A 19,574-nucleotide genomic window follows, 5' to 3' on the forward strand; every position below is an offset into this window, starting at 1 on the left:
CTTGGGTGTTAGGTCGCTAAAATTCAGAATTGACTCAATGGTACCTAACAACAACTAATCTAGATACAACATTATTCATCATATAATACAACTTTTCTGATCACTTCCTCAGCAGACTGATAAAACTATATTGATGAGAATATACTCCGGCAAATAGTTAGTCTCAGAAACTAACAGGAGATCCTATTAGTCACAATTGACTTGATTGCAGTGATTTTGAGATATATGCATGTATACTTTCTGTTCCTTAAAGATATTGCTGCACAAAGGACATAGGGCCCCCACTCAAGTACATCCTCATATAAGAATACTTTCTTCTATTAAATTGGCATTCTATGATGCTCACCTTCCCGACACAACCGCTGAAGTCAAAGCGGGTTAATAAGCAAATGTGGTGAAGAAAGCTGATGGTGCCTCGCTCTCAAAAGATACGGTCTGTGGTCTTAAAGGCTTAAAGGTAAACATGTTTTGAGAATGATAATGGCAAAAAAACATACAAATGTGCTTGACACAATGGATGGATGTATGGATTGTGATGAGTTGTATGAGCCCCCTAAAATGATTATTAAAAAAAAGTAGAAGATGATGATGCTGATGATTATCTTTGTTGTGCTTTTGCAAAGACTGCCCTGAGAATTTCTGATCTGGTGAGAAAGAAGTTATCTCAACTTTCTCACTGACAATGGCTTTTCAAGAATACTGTTGCAAAATATGGCAATGTAGGTTACTGTTGTTATATTAAGAGTGCTACGGATGCTACACCATGCTTCAAGACAAGATTTCTTTTATTTATAATTAGAAAGAAATATTTCACAATATATAAATACATAATATTTTTGTAATTAATCATGATGCTTTAATGATGTTCAATTTTTTACCATGAAAATACATCCTGTATATCAGATATTTACATTTTAGTTCATAACAGTAGCAAAATTACAGTTATGAAGTAGCAATGAAAATAATTTTATGGTTGGGGGTCACCACAGCATGAGGAACTGTATTAATGCATCGCAGCATTAGGAAGGTTGAGAACCACTTCTCTAGAGTTCAGACCACGCAGGCTACTACTTTCAAGTGTCATCTATTCAATTCTGATTCCAAATGTAAAACATTCGGAAGCGTTGCTGGGTCTGACTTCACAGATCTAGCATACTACCGTATAATGTGAAGCAGGTGATTCAACCTCATGGTCACTCCGTTGTCTCATTGGTAAGATGAGGATGATAACTCTCCCCTGCCCATAGGAACATGGAGAGAGTTAAATGAGGCCATGGTTATGTACAGTTTTGCATAGGGCAGACAGATAATAATTATCCAAGTGACTTTAGTGATGTTGATGGTTGAAGGTGACAATTGTGGAGTCTGTCATGACTTAGATCAAGAGACTTGACTTATTGGAGGGATGGACATATATGAACATCTGAGGAGCTCAGATATTGAAGACCCCCACTCACTGTTTATGACAGCCACCTTACATGAACTCAGGAGGAAATAAAAGTTTATAAAGGGAAAATAAGTCGCTTCGTCCCTAACATCTCCACTCCCATTCTGGATTCTCTCTCCTCATGGTCCTTCTGCAGATTCTTCAGTTTCCTAGGCTGTGACAGATTTTATTTACCAAAGATGGCCATAGCTCCTCCCACAGGTGCTCTTATTACAGTGTGATGTTGACACTTCTCCATCAAGCTATGTGTCTGTTTCCACTTTCTTATCGTGAATTCCAAACCTGCATCATGAAAATGCGGAGCTCCCTTGAATTCAGTGGCCATGCTGTAAGGTGACTCAGGCCACAAGGGAAGATGGCCTTTTGACAAATTGATATGCCATCTGGCAGCTACCATTAATGCCAGTCATGGACACTGACCAGGGCTGGGCTAAAAATCAGTGAGGTGGTGAGTCAATGAAATATATGAGAGGAAATGAAAAGTGTTGCTCCAAAATCATGCCAACTTTATTAATCAAGACTATCACAATGTAAGGCTCTGTTTCCTCAACAGATCCATCTAAGCCTTCACTCCTCTGAAAGTAAAATTTTCTTCTTTTGAACCCTTTGCTCTGGGAGCCCTGGTGTCATCATGGTTATGACTTGGGATGCTAATCAAAAGGTCAACAGTTCAAAACCACTAGTCACTGAGGGAGAATGATGGGAGTTTCTATTTCGGCAGAGTTACCCTGTAGGAAACTTACAGGGACAGCTGTATCCTGTCCTGTAGACCTCCTATAAGGTGGCATCAACTCCAAAGCATTGCATTTAGTTATTGTATTTAATGCTTCCATGAAGAATTTTTCAATCTTCAGTGGAGTGCACATCAAAATGGCAATTTTGACATCCTTGAGTGTCTCAGATCATGCTCTTTTTCAAGGTTTTTTGAATTTGGGGAATGGAAGATGTCTGAAGGAGAAAAATCCATTCTGTGGAGTGGGTGCTTTATGGTTTCCTAATGAAGTTCTCAAAGGACAGCTCTTGCTACACTTGAGGAATGGGCAGGTGTAATATTGTGATTGGAAACTTTCCTTGGTACAACTTTCCTGGTCTTTTTCTCCTCAAGGCAGTTTCAGTGTTTTGGTTTCTTAAAAATGTTTCATTATAAGCTCCTGATATCATCCTGTGTGTTTTGAGAACATCTATCATGATAACTCCACTGCAATGACCTAAAGCAGCCAGAATTGAACGAGCCAGCAGATATTTAACACTCTAGAAAGGGTAATTCCAAAATACTCCTTCGTGTTTATGCCTAAAGTGTACACTACCAATAGTAAAAAAAGTATATTTCTGAGATAGCTTATTTCGAGCCATCCACTGATAGCAGAGACATTTTAAAACACATTTCTGTCTCACAAACGTGCAAAAATCTATGTATAAATGAACTTACTATAATGTGAGTGTGTATGTGTGTGTAACTTATTTCAATGAAATGACTCAAAAATAACGGAGAATAAACAGTCCCAAATCTTCCTCTTGGCTCACGTGGTTGCAGGGCTGACAGACTCACAATCTGTAGGTCAGACAGAACACTCCTGGTTCACATCCCCAGATCTAAGAGTCAGCATGTGGGGAGTGAGCTCCCGGTGAGAGTGAGCCTTGCAAGAACATCCAGTTAGGTGCTGCAGGTGGACCACTGCAGCAAGGAGACTGTTGGCTCATTTCAGACCTCATCATGGAAGTGATGACATTCTATCATAGAGAATTATGTTGATTATATTATATTGCATTATGGAAGAGCAACCAGCCCGGTGTCTGGCAAACTACTGAGAATCATAACCTAGCAAAATTGATATATAACATTGACCATAACAGGTACCACAAAGCATTTGAGATGGCTCTGCCATCAGATTTCACCTGCATCAGGCATCCCTAGGGAAAACTGACTAGTGATGACAGCATTTAACCCCCAAACCATGAAAGGTACTCATAACTCAAACACCAAACTTACTGCCTTCTAGTCGATTCTGACTCATCATAGCAACACTATAGGACTAGGTAGAACTGCGTCTGTGGGTTTCTAAGACCTGTAACTCTGTATGGGATCAAAAGCCCTTTTCTTCTCCTGCACAGGGGATAGCAGTTTCAAACTGCTGACCTTGCAGTTAGCAGGCACAACCACTATGCAACCATGGCTACAAGGAGAGATACAGTGGTTGTTATTGTCTTAAGGTGTAAACTCATTAAGCAAGAGATAAATGGGTTACAAATCATAGTGAAAAGATAACACTTCTACAATGCCCTCATCCATCCTACATTTGTAAATATCTTTTAGAATCTGAATGGATCACGTTGGGTGTACCGTACCTCCCATTAAGATTTGCTATGGTGTGTTGCCAGATGGGTATGATCAAGTCCTTCTTTCTATCTGTTCTTGGTGACTATTTTCTGCCTTTTTCCAATAATTTTATCATTCTTTGCATGCAATCATTAGTACATCTTCTTTAGGTCCTGTCTTTGCATATTTGGTAATATTCTGTCTTCCCACCTAATGAACTATAACCACATTCAGCATTTTCTTTTTATATCTAATATTTCTTCTTTACTAAGGGTTCCTCCCTGCCACCCCAACCCCTGATTGTATTTTTCATGGCAATTCTGGAACACTTCAACTCCCAGGGCTCTCCTAAGGTGAACCCATGGTGCCCAGGAGGTTCTATGCCTGATTTTGCTTTGACCCAATATCTCTTTCCCTTCCCTTCTATAAAAGTCTATCCCAAATGCATTTTCTAATAAGTGTTATACACTGTACCTGCTATATCAGAGTCTGTTTTCTATGGAATTCAATGCTTGCTAATTAGTTTTGAGATAGGTTTAGCCATGAGGAGAAGAAACTGATATGGCCCTTAGACTGGATTTGACCACTGGGTTTGACTGTGGGCTAGGTGCTAAGTTGCAGTTCAAACCCACCAGCTACTCTGAGGGAGAGAGATGACACTCTTTGTTCCCATAAAGACTTACAGACTTGGAAACCCTATATAGGCTTACTATAAGTTGGAATCAACTAGGTGGCAGTGTGTAGAAAGAGAGATGAAGGATCTCTGATATTTTAGTGGCTTAAGTGTTGGACTGCTGACCACAAAAAGAGGAGTTGAAGTTCACTAGACTCTAGAGGAGAACGTTGAGACTGTCTGCTACTCTAAATATTCCGTTTCAGAAACCTTTTGGAATAGTAGCCTTCTACTGTCACACTGAGTTTGGATTGACTCAACAGCAGTAAGTTTGCTTTGGGAAAGAAAGATCAGTGAGTCAACATCTGAAATTCTGAAGAAGACTGTGAGCACGTACTGAGGAGCAGAAGGCGGTAGACTGGCTCACAGGAAAGCTTAGTTAGATTCTGCCCATGAATAGAAGTCCTTGCACAGTATAACCAGTGAATATACATGGCTGCTAACTGAAAGATTGGAGGTTGACATTCATCCAGAGATGCCTCAGAAGAAAGACCTGGCGTTTAAATCCCCCAAAATCAGCTATTGAAAATCACAGTTTTGCTCTGATAAACGGAGTTGCTGTGAGTTGGAATAACCTGATGGCAACATATTTGTTTTTTAAGGAAAACCCAGATGTGGACTTTAATGATATTTTAAAATGAATTTTTATTCCTGAGTTGAAATTAAAATTTACTTATAAAGTTTGTAAGCTTTCCCACATTTACAATAACCTTGCTCCATTATTTTAAGTTATATTTTAAAGACCATCAAATTTCTTTTTTGTCTAACAGTTTTATTGGCACATGATTCACATATCATACAATTCATTAGTTCAATCACATCAAGAAGAGTTGTAAAAAGATCACCAGGATTAGTTTTACAACAGTTTTCTTCACTCTCGCGCTCACTCTTATTAGCTCTCCATTTCAGACAACCCATTGTAGAGTTTGGTCTGCTGGCTCCCCTGTCTTGCTCTTTCTCTGTGAATTCCCCAGTGGGTTCTTTGACTTCCTTTTCTGTAGGGCACACTGGAGCAGTTCTGCTTTGCACACATGGGCTGCTGTAAGTCAGCACTGACAACTAGCAACAGCAACAGAGGAAATCAGTAAGTTTCTTCATTTAGTGAATACCTTTTGTGAGTTTCTCCACTTGGTGAATACATTTTGTGATCTCCTAAATGGCTAGAATGCTATCCATGGCAATTGTTTATTTAGCAGAAATTCTTTGATTTCTTCTCTTTACTCTTGGGATGAGCATAGACTGGGTGTTAAACATGGACATAGACACTGGAACTGATGGTGACATGAAGAGATAACAATATATCTCCTTCAAAGAAGATTTTTAGTGTCATGATATGAGGGGAGTGTCTATAAAATTAGTTGCCACCAAAGGAGGTTGGAGGTGAAATCATGTAGATTCTATCAAGAGGGTTTAAATTCGAAATAAGATATTGGTTGTTGAGTGGTACACTTCTTGCATGGGTTTGATTTCCAGTCAATGAACCTCATGTACATCCACCAGGCATCTAAGATGGAGGATTTCAGGTTGCTATCATGCTGTGCAGTTTTAGTGAAATGTCCAGACTTAAGCAGACCAAGGAAAACCTGATGATCTACTGTAAAAAATAAGCCAATTCAAAGCTTATGGAACACCACCGGCTAATCCTTAACCCATTGTTAGTCCAGGTAGACTAGAGAAACAAATCCAGAGAAACTCATATGTGTTTAATTGAGAGTTTTATATCAAAGAGTAATTGTATATTAAGGAAACATCCCAGCCCAGTCCAGATCAAATCCATAAGGCTGTTATTAGCTCATGTGTCTGATACAAGTCTATAAAGTCCTCTTGACTCACGCAACACAGACAATGATGCCAAATGCTGGAAGATCACAGGCATGTGCATGGAAAATCTTGTGGATCCAGTGGTGGTGAAAGCCTCTGCAGGGTTCTGGCTGCCATCAGCATGGCTCCCTGTGGCTCATCATCAAGAATATGAAGCGGAGAGAGTGGGTCCTGCCTCCAGGGAGGAAGAGTAGAATCCTCATGAGAATCCTCATGAGAAGACCACTCCCAGAAAGAGCTCTCACCAGATTGTGACCTGATTGACAGGCTAGACTCTAACCTTTCTCCCTTACTTATCAAGTTAACACGAAATTGGGTACCTACCACACCCATCACAGGGATAGTACAGAACTCATCATGAATGAAATAACACAAGGGTAGCCAACAAAAAATAAAGAATAATAGCATGGAACGTTTTAGCTTAATTAGATTGAACTAGACTTGGTTTCCTATTGAATCAAGTTGAATGAATATTTTTCATCCAAGAGGCAGAGAATCAGAAACATTGTACTTGTATGGCATTCTCACTTTTTCTACGAATATGACTTTTAAGAAATGCAGTTGACATCAAGTTGATTCTTACTTCACTGATCCCATGTGTTTCAGGGTAGAAGTGTGCTCCATCAAGTTTCTGTGTTATATTGGGTTTTCTAGAGAAATAAAATTTGTGGAATATATATGATATATTATGTAAATACTATATAATAAATATTATTACATAAAGAATATAAATATCAAATATATATGTTACAGCAATTTATATCAAAGGAGAAATTCATATCAAGTAAGTTATCCACATAGCCACACAAGTTTGTGGACAGATGTGAACTTGGGGCATTTCCTGATTCACACAAATGCTGTCACTGGCCAACCAGGAAGTTGGAGGATAAAGCAGGAAGTGGGAAGACCACAGGCTGGTGTAGACAATGTCAATTGGGTTCAAGGCAGGCTTTGTTCACTTTTGAACCTTAGCACTTAGAGCAGTGCATGCATGGGATGCTTACCTCTGACACAAGGAACCAGATACTGGATCCAGGCCATAATGAGGATGAAGAGAGAAATCTAGTTCTCCACAGTCTATTTTAGATATGAAATAGGCCACACCCCAAGGAGGCATTGTCAGGCTAGGACTTGCACCTTATGGGAGAGGTGTTACTGTTCCACTACTGAGAATCGCAGGGCAGGCCACTTGACCGAAAACTTAACTATCAGGGGTCATGCGCCTGATTTTTTAGTACTAGAAGACCGGGCTATTTTTTCTGGGGGCACCTTTAGATAGATTTAAACCTCCAATTCTCAGATTAACAGTTTAGCGCATTAATCATTTGGACCATGCAGGGACTACATATGTGCTTTATGGTGCTGATTTTCTATGTAAAGCCTTCCTCCAGGTGACCGCCTTGCCTGGAGCATAACTACACCTGATTTTTAGGAAATTAGATATGACTGTACCACTTCAAAGTGTTAAGAGAAGGGATGGGAGGTGGGAAGGGAATTTTTCTGTTACATTATATGAATTCCCTTCGATTCAGAAATAATTAAAATTATGCTAATGTTTGATAATTGAAGCAGATGGAAATAATGGTGCTTTGTTCACTTATGTACATTAGCAGCTAGAGCAGTGTCTTCTTATAGCAAGCTCTCAGCAAACATATGTGGAATTAATAACTGGACAAGTAGTTCATTTAGTATATCAGCCATATTTGGAAAATTTATTTAATTTATAATGTCTAAAAAATACAATGTACTATACTTTACCCACATTCTGCCACTTAAATTTTGAGTGGTGGAAATAAAATAAAATCATTTTAGATAACCCCATACACAGTTCAACAAGCATACGTTCCTTCATGATTTCATGTCTATGTATAATAATATATTCCAGGTAGTGCTCCTTTGTGTGGATGAAAGGACTGAGCCAAGTTTCTGTTTATTGAGCATAAGGTTGCTATGGGTTGGAAATGACTAGGTACATAACAACAACAAAAGCCATATCAAGTTATTTCTCTTGAAAGTTGATGGTCTGTATTTAATTATTCAACTTAATTAGAATGCCAATTTGGCAAGATAATATTCCCTTGTGATCCCTTCATTTCTTCTTCTTTTTAAAAAATCATTTTATTGGGTGCTTGTACAATTCTTATCAAAACCCATACATCCTTGCATTGTGTAGAACACATTTGTACATTTGTTGTCATCATCATTTTCAAAGCATTTTCTTTCTACTTGAGCCGTTGGTATCAGCTCCTAATTTTCCCATTCCCACCCAAGCTCCCATCACGAACTCTTGATAATTTATAAATTATTATTATTTTGTCATGTCTTACACTGTCTGGTGCCAGATGCTATATCTTTGGATAGCCAGGCACCATCATCTTTCTTCACTACATTTGCTTATGCACCCATTTTGTCTTCAGCAATCATCCAGAAGACACCTTCATTTCTTCACTAGCTCTCTCTTAAGAAAAGTAATGTATACTAAATGCTACTAGAACTGATTCTTCAAAATTTACTTGGCACAATTTATCACGTACAGTTGTAAGTGATTTAACCAATTAAGGCTCCTATGACAATAACCTTCGGCTTAATTGTAATGCTCCTGTTCCAAGCTATAAACTCAATTGGTTATCAATAATTACCTTAAATTAATTTGTCTTCCATTTCTAGTTTTCCAAGGTGAACATTTAAAATATCAATTTTTCATCTTCTTTTGTAATATATGCTTTCAGTACTATTAATTTCTCTTTACTCACTTTCCGTGCACCCACAAAATTTAATAAGCTGTATTATCCTTTCATTTAGTTCAAATATTTTTAATTGTCTTGTGTCTTCTTATACATAGGCTATTTAGAAATGTGTTTTCTACTCTTTGGTTACTTTTATATGAGATTTTCTGTTGAAATTTCTATTTTAATTCCACTAGTTACTAACAGCATACTTTGCATCATTTCTGCTCTTTAAATGTAAAAAAAAATGTGTTTTATGGTTTATCTTGTTGAATATTCTATTTGAGTCTGAGAAGAATGTGTATTCTGCTGCTGTTGGCTGAAGTCTTCTATAAATGTCAATTAGAACCAAATGACTGGTAGTGGTGCTGTCCAGTGCAGCTATCAAACTGATACATATCAAACTGATATCTGCTTGTTGGATTGGTCTATTACGGAGTGAGGAATTTTGAAATTTCCAACCACCATATTTGATTCATCTATATATCCTTGCAAATGAATCAATAAAATTGAGAGCAAATTATTAGAGGAAATCAGGATATCATACACTAACTTTTAATCATGAATAAGATTGATACTATGCAAATTCAAAATATACTACAAAATACTAATAACTCTATAATCACAAATTTGACAAGTGAAAGGAAATAGACCAAGTCTGTGAAAGGCATAATTAGCCAAAATTCATACAAGGATCAATCACCTGAATCATCTAATTTCAACTTATGAAAAGGATAATTAATAACCTCTGAAAATAAAATATCAGGGCCAGATGATTTTACTGGTGAAGTCTAACAAAAATTTAATAGGCTTTTTTTTAAAAGCATTTGTAGGCTAACAGAGGAATTGAGCAGAAAGTAAAAAGAATCCCTATATAAGTTCACTTTGCTTCCTCATTTCACAATTTCTAATATCTTGTATTGTGTGATACAGTTGTCAATATTGATGAAGCCATATAGATACAATACCATTAACTAAAATCTATATTACCCATCAGAATTAATTCTTTGTGTTATAAAACTCTGTATACACAGGTTTAGGCAGATGCATGCTATGTATTATCATTAAATTATCATACAGAATAGTTTTACTGTCCTAAAAATACCCTGTTATCTACATATCCATCCATTTTCCTTTCCCCCTAAAGTCCCAGGAAACACAGATCTTTTCACTGTCTATATTTTTGCCTTTTCTGAAACGCAATCTAGTTAGAATTTTACAAAATGAAGTGTTTTAAATGGGCTTCTTTCATGTACAAATATGCATTTAATGTTCTGCTGGGTGCACATGTGTGTGTTTACCTTTATGGCTCTTTTGTTTCATTGCTGAATAGTAATCCATTTCATAGTCCTACCACACTTTGTTTATGCATTCACCGACTGAGGCAATTATGAGAGAGCTGCTATAAACATTCCAGTAGAGTTTTCTGTGTGGACATATACCTTTCATATCATTTGTATAAATACCTAGGGTCATGATTGCTGGATCATATGGTAAGAATTTTTAAACTAAATACGATCTGTCAAAACCATCCAGGAATTCTGTGGAAGAGACTGCCTGACAATCTGCTTCCATGAGGATTACAGCTAAGAAAGCTCTTTGAAGCAGTTTACTCTGTGAGCACATGGAGTCACCATGAGTCACAATCAACTCGACAGCAACTCAGACAAGCTTAGTTTTGTAAGCACCTGCCCTGAGTCCTCAGCTGCATCACCAGCAATGAGTGAGCATTTCCTCTACTCCTCATCCTTCCCAGGATTCTTCCTCAGTGTTCTCAATTTCAGATGTGTAGCAGTATTTTATCGTTGTTTCACAATGTGCAATTCCTCAATAACATATGATGTTGAGCTTCTTATCATGTGTTTGTTTGCCATCTGTACATTGCTTGTTTGGGGCCTTGCTCATCAGTTTGTACTGCCTCCTCCCAATTAACTTGACACAATGTTGTCACTTCTATAGTAGTAAGAGATCTTATTTGCGGTAAGGCTCATATGAGCACCATCCCTTTAAAATGTCATGCTCACTCTGCAAGCTGTGATAGGGACTGCTTGTCATTGCGCAGCACACCTCTCCAATGTATTAGTAATCATTATTTTCTGTGTTGCTCTTTGGTGTTGAAAATCTCTGGTGCTGACATAGTGCATGAAATTGACAGTATTTGAAAGTGGTTTTTTAATTCATTCTTAAAAGATTTTTATAATTGAATGTTTTGTTTTAATTTTTTTCTTATTTTGAATTAAGATTTAGCACAAATTGCTCTTTACCTTGAATGTGTTGCTGCTTTTGTTGCATTCTGATATATTTTAATATTTCATATTCCATGTGCACCTTTCCCTGGATGATTCATAAGATATCTTTTGTTGTTGTTGTTTTGCTGTTTGCTGTACTTAATCCACTAAGTCACTTGCTGCATTAAGATTAAGCCACAGTAGCTGTCATTTGTTTCCGACTTTCCTGAGATTTCATTTTCAGCATTTTTTTCAAGGCACTTATTACTTCCTTATTTCTCAGGCTATAGATGAAAGGATTTAGTAGGGGAACTACAATTGTAAACAAGATAGCAGCTGGTATATCTTGGTCTCCTTCTTCCAGCAAGTTTGGTCGAATGTACATGAAGAAAAGAGAGCCATAGAATAACGAGACCGACAGTAAGTGGGATGCACAGGTAGAGAAGGCTTTGGCTCTTCCCTCTTTGGATTTCATTTTAAAAATTGTGAAAAGGATTAAGACATAAGATATTAAGACGCTGCCTATAGTAAAGATTTGAATTGGTCCTGAAAAAATAAATACTACTAGTTCATTGATATAAGGGTCAACACAGGAAAGTCTGTATAAAGGAAGAATATCACAATAAAAGTGGTTGATGTGATTATCTCCACAGAATGCTAGCCTAAATAGAAGCCCCACATGAATCATGGAATGCAAATTTCCAGTTATGAAGGCCGCTGTGGTCAACTGAATGCAGAGTTGCTTTGACATCATGGTGTGGTACTGCAGGGGACTGCATATGGCCACGTAGCGGTCATAAGCCATTGCTGCCAGGAGAAAGCAGTCTGCAGTTTCCACAGTGCAAACAAAATAGAATTGTGCCATACATTCATAAAGTGAAATAACTCTGTCCACAGAAAAGAAGTTTTTTAACATTTTGGGCGTAATGGCACAAGCACAGCAAGAATCCACAAGAGCCAGGTTTCCCAGAAAGATGTACATGGGTGTGTGCAGACGGCGCTCCGTGGAAATCAATACCACCAATCCAAGATTGCCCACCATGGTGACCATATAGATGACAAAGAACACCACAAACATTAGTGTCTTCAGTTCTGGGTGATCCATAAATCCGACGAGGACAAAATCGGTTTTCATTGTATGGTTTTTATCAGCCATTCCTGACTTCTCTGTTGAGAAAAAAAATTTTTTCCTCAGAAATTCATGCTAATTTAAAATAGGCTCAATTCACCTGTTGAGTTTTTTTCTAATCCAAGAGGGAAATGAATGTTCTCTATAATTCGTCCCTCTGTTCCCTGGACTTTGTGCATGTCTAATTCTGGGAAGAATCACTCTCCTAATGCTATTGCCTATTTACATTTCTTCACATCATATTTTGAGGAACAACGTGATTGGATGCACAAAGACGACTTTTAACATCTGGAGAGGAATATTCTAAATAGATAATCTCCTCTATGCGAGCTATTTCAAGCTGATTTATAATTTAAAATTCTTCAAATGAGTATTCTCAAACTATTTAAATGCTTGTATATATGTTGTTCAGTGCTCTTTAAATGACTAATTTAATTTGTAGATGCCTAGCAATTCACTATCTCTGAATATACACTTAAAAACAAAGTGCGTTGAAAGTGGGAAGGACGACATACTCGACTTCGTGTGACTTGCAGGATTAGGAGGGACAATGATGTGGATGGAAACCGAGATCCAAGATTAGAGGAAAACAAAGCACTAAGTTGCTCCACTGAAGACCTTCCATGGCAGTTATAACCTAATGGATACCTGCAATGTGAAATTGCATATGTGTCTTCACATTTTAAAAAACCCTACCAAGAAAATGAAGAACTCTGGAATGTTAGAAACTATACATTAAATTATAAGCTATGTCAAGAACACAAGTAAAACCAAATGTTCAACTCAAATTGGCAAATGGTTTACAATAAAATGAGGAATGTTCAAAAGAGCTTATATAAGTCACTAGGAGCGAATACTAGAAAATAGGGAAAGAACAGGAATAGAAAAAGATCAAAAGAAATATAATTTTGAAATTGTTTAAGAATGTTTAGATTTATGATCAATTACATAAACTGTTATGAATCCATAATAAAGATATCTCTATTTTGACAAACTCATGACTCCTTTTGTCCAAGAAACTTGCAAGCGGGGCAAATGCTCCCAGAATACCTTGGATTCATCACTGCTTCCGCTGTTCACTAATTTTCGTGTTGAACTTTCAGAAATGCTTTCCTGTTACCAATTTTTTTGGTGATCCCTTCATTCAGTTTTGCCACCTCCAAGGGGAACCAACCGTTTAAGAAGCTTTGAAGAGCTGGTGAAATGGGAACTGTTACTCATTGCCTGTAGAAGATAACTTGGCACAATCTTAGGATAATTATTTGGTTTAAGATAAGGGAACATCTATGGAGCAAATTGGACCAAAGATTTTATTGTGTGTAGATGAGAGCGTGGGAAAGAAGAAAGTAGCTGGTCAAAGTGTAAGGTTAAGTTGCTGGATTATTATTTGCAGAGAATTGTATAAGGTATTATAAGCACTCTAGAGATGATTTAAAATATATGAGTGCATAGGCTATATGCAAATAGGATTTCATATTTAAGGTATATCCCTGGATTTCGGTATCCAAGGAAGTCCTCAACGCAATCCCCGCATGAGACCAGAGTAGTAATAAAAACGGAAAAATCAGAGCAATCCTTTCGTATACACTGTAGAACTGGTCCTGAGAGTCTCTGAGTCCAGAATTCTTTAGAGGAATAGACAGCCCTGTCTTTCTCCCTCAGAGGGGCAGGGGGTTTCAAACTGGTGACCTCGTTGTTAGCAGCCCAACTGATGACCACTACACCTCTGTGCTTACTTCCCGCGATAATGATTGCCACAATTATACATATGTAGATGCTTCCACAATGTTCTATAGCTCTGTGATATTCATATTATTATACTTCAGTTTATCTACAGCTTACATTTTTCTTTAGCGATAAGAGTTTTAAGCCACTGGGGAATGTTTTATTTCAATCCACCTATGTGCATTTTAGTTAATTTAAGGATCAGTATTTATTGAGCTAATGTGCCTGCCCAGCACCACCAATATTCTCTTCCAACTCAAACACACACACACACACACACACAAACACTACCATAGAGTTACAAAGCTTAGCATCTGTTCTTTGAAATATGAAGTTTCTAAGAGGATCTAAAGTTTTTAGAGAGATTTAAGAAAAATATTTAACTTTTAATTTCCTCAAGATAATTCTGACTCAAATATCAGATTATTTGAGGCTGACAATTTTAGGAAAAACTGTAATAAATGATTATCTGAAATATGCCTAATTTTACTTTGTAAATTAAATAAATATTTAATTAAATTGTACTTTAAAAAATTAAATGATTTGCCCTTGTCAACTTGAAGTTAAAAATATATATCACAGATATATGTATCACCATTTGAAGTCTATATAATAAGCTTTTTTTCATTTAGTGTTATATCCTAGGCAGCTTGAAGTCACACAGCATGAGAAGATTGCACGCAGTTAGATCAGTTGATTATAACTGACCAGGAATAGGTGAACTTTTCATTGATATTTTATTTCTGTGTTCAATAAGAAAGGGGAAATGGAAAACTCTCTAAAATTCATCAGGGAGTGAAAAATATCACTTGAAACTGTAGCCCTTGTTCCTGTAATTTAATAGGTGATTGCAGTAAAAAATTGAAATACTTTTTATTATAAAATCTAATAATTATGTTATATGGCAAACCACATTGCTCAGATATGTTTCAAAAATTCCAATAGTGTAATATATCCTATTATAAAACTGTGAATTTAAATATTAATTTTGTATAAATTTTTGTTTCTCTTTAAGTTAGAAAATATCCAAATAAATCATTGTTGTTTGTTTATTGCTTAAACTATAATAAATTAAAGGTAGTATTTTAGGAAACTTAAAAGATTGAAAAATAACTATCATAAGAAAAATCCAAAAACCAGAGAAATAAATATTTCTGGACATTAGTATTTCTATTAAAATTAAGTTTAAGTATGTTCTCACCTGTATATCACAAGTCAAAGTTGTATAAAAGCCAGTTGGTTGCTGCCTGATGTTAAATTTTAAAGTAGATCAAGAAATAAAACTCTATCCTCAGAATCAGTTAGACAAGTATTTCCACCAACAGGTCAATGATAATATTTTTGTCATTGGTAGAGAATGGTTTAAAGGTGCAGTATAATTCTCAGGGGATTCTCTTGGCATTGACACCCTTCTAGAGCCTGAGAGACCTAATCCCCTGAACATTACAGTCATACTATATTGGAATGGTTAAATGTGTCCTTTGAGAACTAGAGAGTAAGATGAATGCCCATCTCTAAACAATTTCTAACATGCTTCTTTGGTTTTCATTCATGTGAGTTAGTAATTTTTGCCCTTGTCATCATTCTGAAAATAATTGGAAGGACAAAATTCCCCCTTTGTTGGTTAACAAAAGCTTCCTAGAAGAAGTAGGAACTGAGTTAGAATTGGCCGCCTTAGAGGGGAGGTGTGGCAGAACTTCTATAACTCGAGTGTGTACGCAAATAACATAGTTTCTGAAATATTATTTTGAACTTATATTTATAATGTCTTTATACCATAATTACTAGAAAACTCTTCACATTTTCTTGCAAGTCTAAAAGAATATCTTGAAAGGCTCCTTTCCTCAAAATATTTCTGCATTTAGGAAACTTCCATTACTTAATCTATAATGGTTCCACACTGCCAATCAATCATACATCTCAGTTTGTTTGGTTAATGTATTAGTTTCCTAGGTAACTGAAACAAGCAACCACCAAGTGAGTATTTTAAAGTAAAATAAAAGTGTTGTTTCATGACTGTAAAGATTAAAAATTGTAGCAGCCATTTTTGTTCTTCAATCCTCATTTCCTAGCCCCCACCCTGCCCCACATATTCCCAAGAAACCATGAATTCCGTGTAGGGTCACCTATCCTGAATTTCACAAAGAGAAAAACATACAAAACAACCAGAACAAACTAACAAAAATGAAGTGAAACAGAGAAAAATTATAATCAAAAAGAAAACAAAGTATTAAAAACCATACTTTGCACCATTTCCAAATGAACTCCAAAAAGGGAAGAGGCAAGGCCTTATCGACTTGTCTTCTCACTTTGTTTCCATCACAATATTCCATGGCTGGCTTCTCCTCATGTACATTCGACCAAGATCAGGTACAGAAGGGGATAAAGATATATCAATTGCTATTTTTTATACTGTAGTAATTCCTTTATTAAACCCTTTTATCTATAGTCTAAGAAATAAGGAAATAAAAGTGTTATGAAAAAGTTAAGAAGAGAAAGCATATCAATTTGAGACTAATCAATTTTTTAAAACATTTTATTAGGGACTCATACAACTCTTATCACAATCCATACATACATCAATTGTATAAAGCACATCTGTACAGAATTTGCTCTCCACTTAAGCCCTTTGCATCAAGTCCTCTTTTTCCCCTCCCTCCCCTCTCCCCCCTCCCTCATGAGCCCTTGATAATTTATTAATTGTTATTTTGTCATATCTTGCCCTATCCAGTGTCTTCTTCACCTCATTTTATGTTGTCTGTTCCCAGGGAGGAGGTCACATGTAGATCCTTATAATTGGTTCCCTCATTCCAACCCACTCACCCTCTACCCTCCCAGTATCGCCCTTCAGAGCACTGGTCCTGAAGGTATCATCCACCCTGGATTCCCGGTGCCTCCAGTTCCTATCTGCACCAGTGTACAATCTCTGTTCTATCCAAATTTGCAAGGTAGAATTTGGATCATGGTAGTGGGGGGAGGGGGGTGAGGAAGCATTTAGGAACTAAAGGAAAGCTGTAGTCTTCATCGGTGCTATATCGCACCCTGACTGACTCAACTCCTTCTCAAGATCCCTCTGTGAGGGGAACTCCAGTGGCCTACAAATGGGCCTTGGGTCTCCACTCTGCACTTCCCCCTTCATTCACTATGGTAAGATTTTTTTATTTTTGATGATGCCTTATACCCGATCCCTTTGACACCCCGTGATCACACAGGTTGGTGTGCTTCTTCCATGTGGGCTTTGTTGCTTCTGAGCTAGATAGCCACTTGTTCGTTCACCTTCAAGTCTTTAAGACCCCAGACACTATCTCTTTTGATATCCGGGCACCATCAGCTTTTTTCGCCACATTTGATTATACACCTGTTGGGCCTCAGCGATTGTATCATGGAGGTGTGCACCCAATGATATGATTTTTTTGTTCTTGATGCCTGATAACTGATCCCTTTGGAATCACGTGATGACAGAGGCTGGTGTGTTCCTCCATGTGGGCTTTGTTGCTTCTGAGCTAGATGGCCGCTTGTTTATCTTCAAGCCTTTAAGACCCCAGATGCTATCTCTTTTGATAGCCGGGCACCATCAGTTTCTTCATCACATTTACTTGTTCAAAAGCTTTGGCTTCAGCAGTTGTGTCAGGAGGGTGAACATCATAGAATGCCAATTTAATAGAAGAAAATATTCATGCATTGAGGGAGTGCTTGAGTAGAGGCCCAAGGTCCTTCTGCCACCTTAATACTAAACCTATAAATATAGGCACTTAGATCAATTTCCCCATTCTCATGTATATATTTGCATGTACATGTCTTTGTCTAGACCTCAAAAAATGTCCTTTGCCTCCTAGCTCTTTCTTCTATTTCCCTTGACTTTCCTCCTGCCCCACTATCATGCTCCCTCCCCACCTGGGTTACAGCTATACTTCTTTATGTAACCTTACCCTTGATCATTCCCTACCAGGCTTCCACGCCCACCTTACCACCAATTTGAATCCCATGTTGTTCCTTTGTCCCCGGGTTTGTTAACACCACTTCCCTACCCCCAAACTGCCCCTATCCCAAGTCCCCCCGGAACTGTCGGTCCCATTGTTTTTCCTCCAGATAGTTCATCCAGCCAATCTTATTTAGGCCGACCTGTGGAGATAATAACATGCACAAAAACAAGACAGAGGACACCAAAGAAAGAGTATACAACAAAACAACAACAACAATCCACTGACAAGGACAAAACAAAACACATCAAGAAAGAAACGCTTGTAGTTAGTTCAAGGATCGTTTGTTGGCCTTTAGGAATGTTCTTCAGACCAGTCTGTTGGGGCACCACGCCCTGGACCTAAAGTCCACTTTCAGCATTCCCTGGGGACCTTGCCACTCCATTCCCTTGCTGTTCTGCTGCACTCCCCCAGTGCTTTGTCTTGGTGTGGTGGGATCAGGTCAGGTGCAATTCTCACACTGTGTCTCCGGTGCTGTCCCCTGTAGCTCCATGGGTCAGTGAGGGCATCATGTCTCATAGTGCGGCCAGCCTTGTTGTCCTCTCTGTAGACTGGCTGCTCTAATCAGGAACATAATCCTCACGGCCTGGTGGGCCAGGCTGTGCTCTACTCTCTCCTCCTCCCCCTTCATCTGCTCCCCTTTTCTCCAATCAGATATGTCCCTTTCCCAGAGCTGCAGAATCAATGTCGTCCTTTGAAACAAATTGTTCTGGGGGGAGAGGCAGGCATTCACTCAATGTTTGGTACTGGGGCCAGCCTCCCAGACTGTTATACTAGTTCCCTACTCCACGCAGGAATGTTGCACTCACACCTTGAGGCACTGGGTTGAAGTCTGGTCCCTCTTTCCCTGTGGAGATATAAACAATACCCTCCCCTTCGGTGGGTTAGTGCCCCATGCCTCCGTTCCCCTTTTCTTTCTTATATTCATCCTTTTCCCCCCTTTTGCAACCTCCTGCCCAGTTGTCTACCATGTGCATCCCCGAATTTGATCTGGTCTCTGACATACTACACAGTCCTCACCCCAAAAATGTTTGTATACAGTAGCTTTTCCCTATGGCCCTTTTGCATTTTTTCTTTAAATACTTACCTCAGCGGGCTCATGTTGTACTTGTCCTTTTGTGCCTGACTTACTTCACTTAGCATGATTTTCTCCATTTCTTCTTATGTCGCTATGTGCTTCATACCTTCATCACTGCTTTTTAGTGATGCGTAGTATTCTATTGTATGTATATACCACAGTTTTTTAATCCAATCATCAGTTGATGGAAATTTGGGTTGCTTCCAACTCCTTGCAATTGTGAACAGTGTTGCAATGAACATTGGAGCACAGATGTCTGGCCTTGGTTTGTTTCTTGCCTCTTCTGTGTATATGCCCAGTAGGGGGATTGCTGGGTCATATGGTAACTCTATTTCCATCTGTTTTAGGTATCGCCATATTGATTTCCATAGTGGCTGTACATCCTTACAGGCACACCAGAAGTGGACGAGAGTTCCTGTTTCCCCACAGCCCCTCCACAATTTGTTGCTT

At 38.0% G+C, this 19,574-nt stretch overlaps 1 protein-coding gene across 1 annotated transcript; it reads right to left on the reverse strand.

Annotated features, from left to right (window-relative positions):
* Window positions 1–11,402: 11,402 nt before the first annotated feature.
* LOC142441442 (olfactory receptor 5K1-like) lies at window positions 11,403–12,386 on the reverse strand. Its single transcript, XM_075543423.1, has one exon. It carries the CDS (start codon window positions 12,366–12,368, stop codon window positions 11,403–11,405), a length of 966 nt encoding a protein of 321 aa, XP_075399538.1. The 5' UTR covers window positions 12,369–12,386.
* Between the last annotated feature and the right edge of the window lie 7,188 nt (window positions 12,387–19,574).

This window comes from Tenrec ecaudatus, chromosome 2 (assembly GCF_050624435.1).
Source record: "Tenrec ecaudatus isolate mTenEca1 chromosome 2, mTenEca1.hap1, whole genome shotgun sequence".
Classification (NCBI taxonomy): domain Eukaryota; kingdom Metazoa; phylum Chordata; class Mammalia; order Afrosoricida; family Tenrecidae; genus Tenrec; species Tenrec ecaudatus.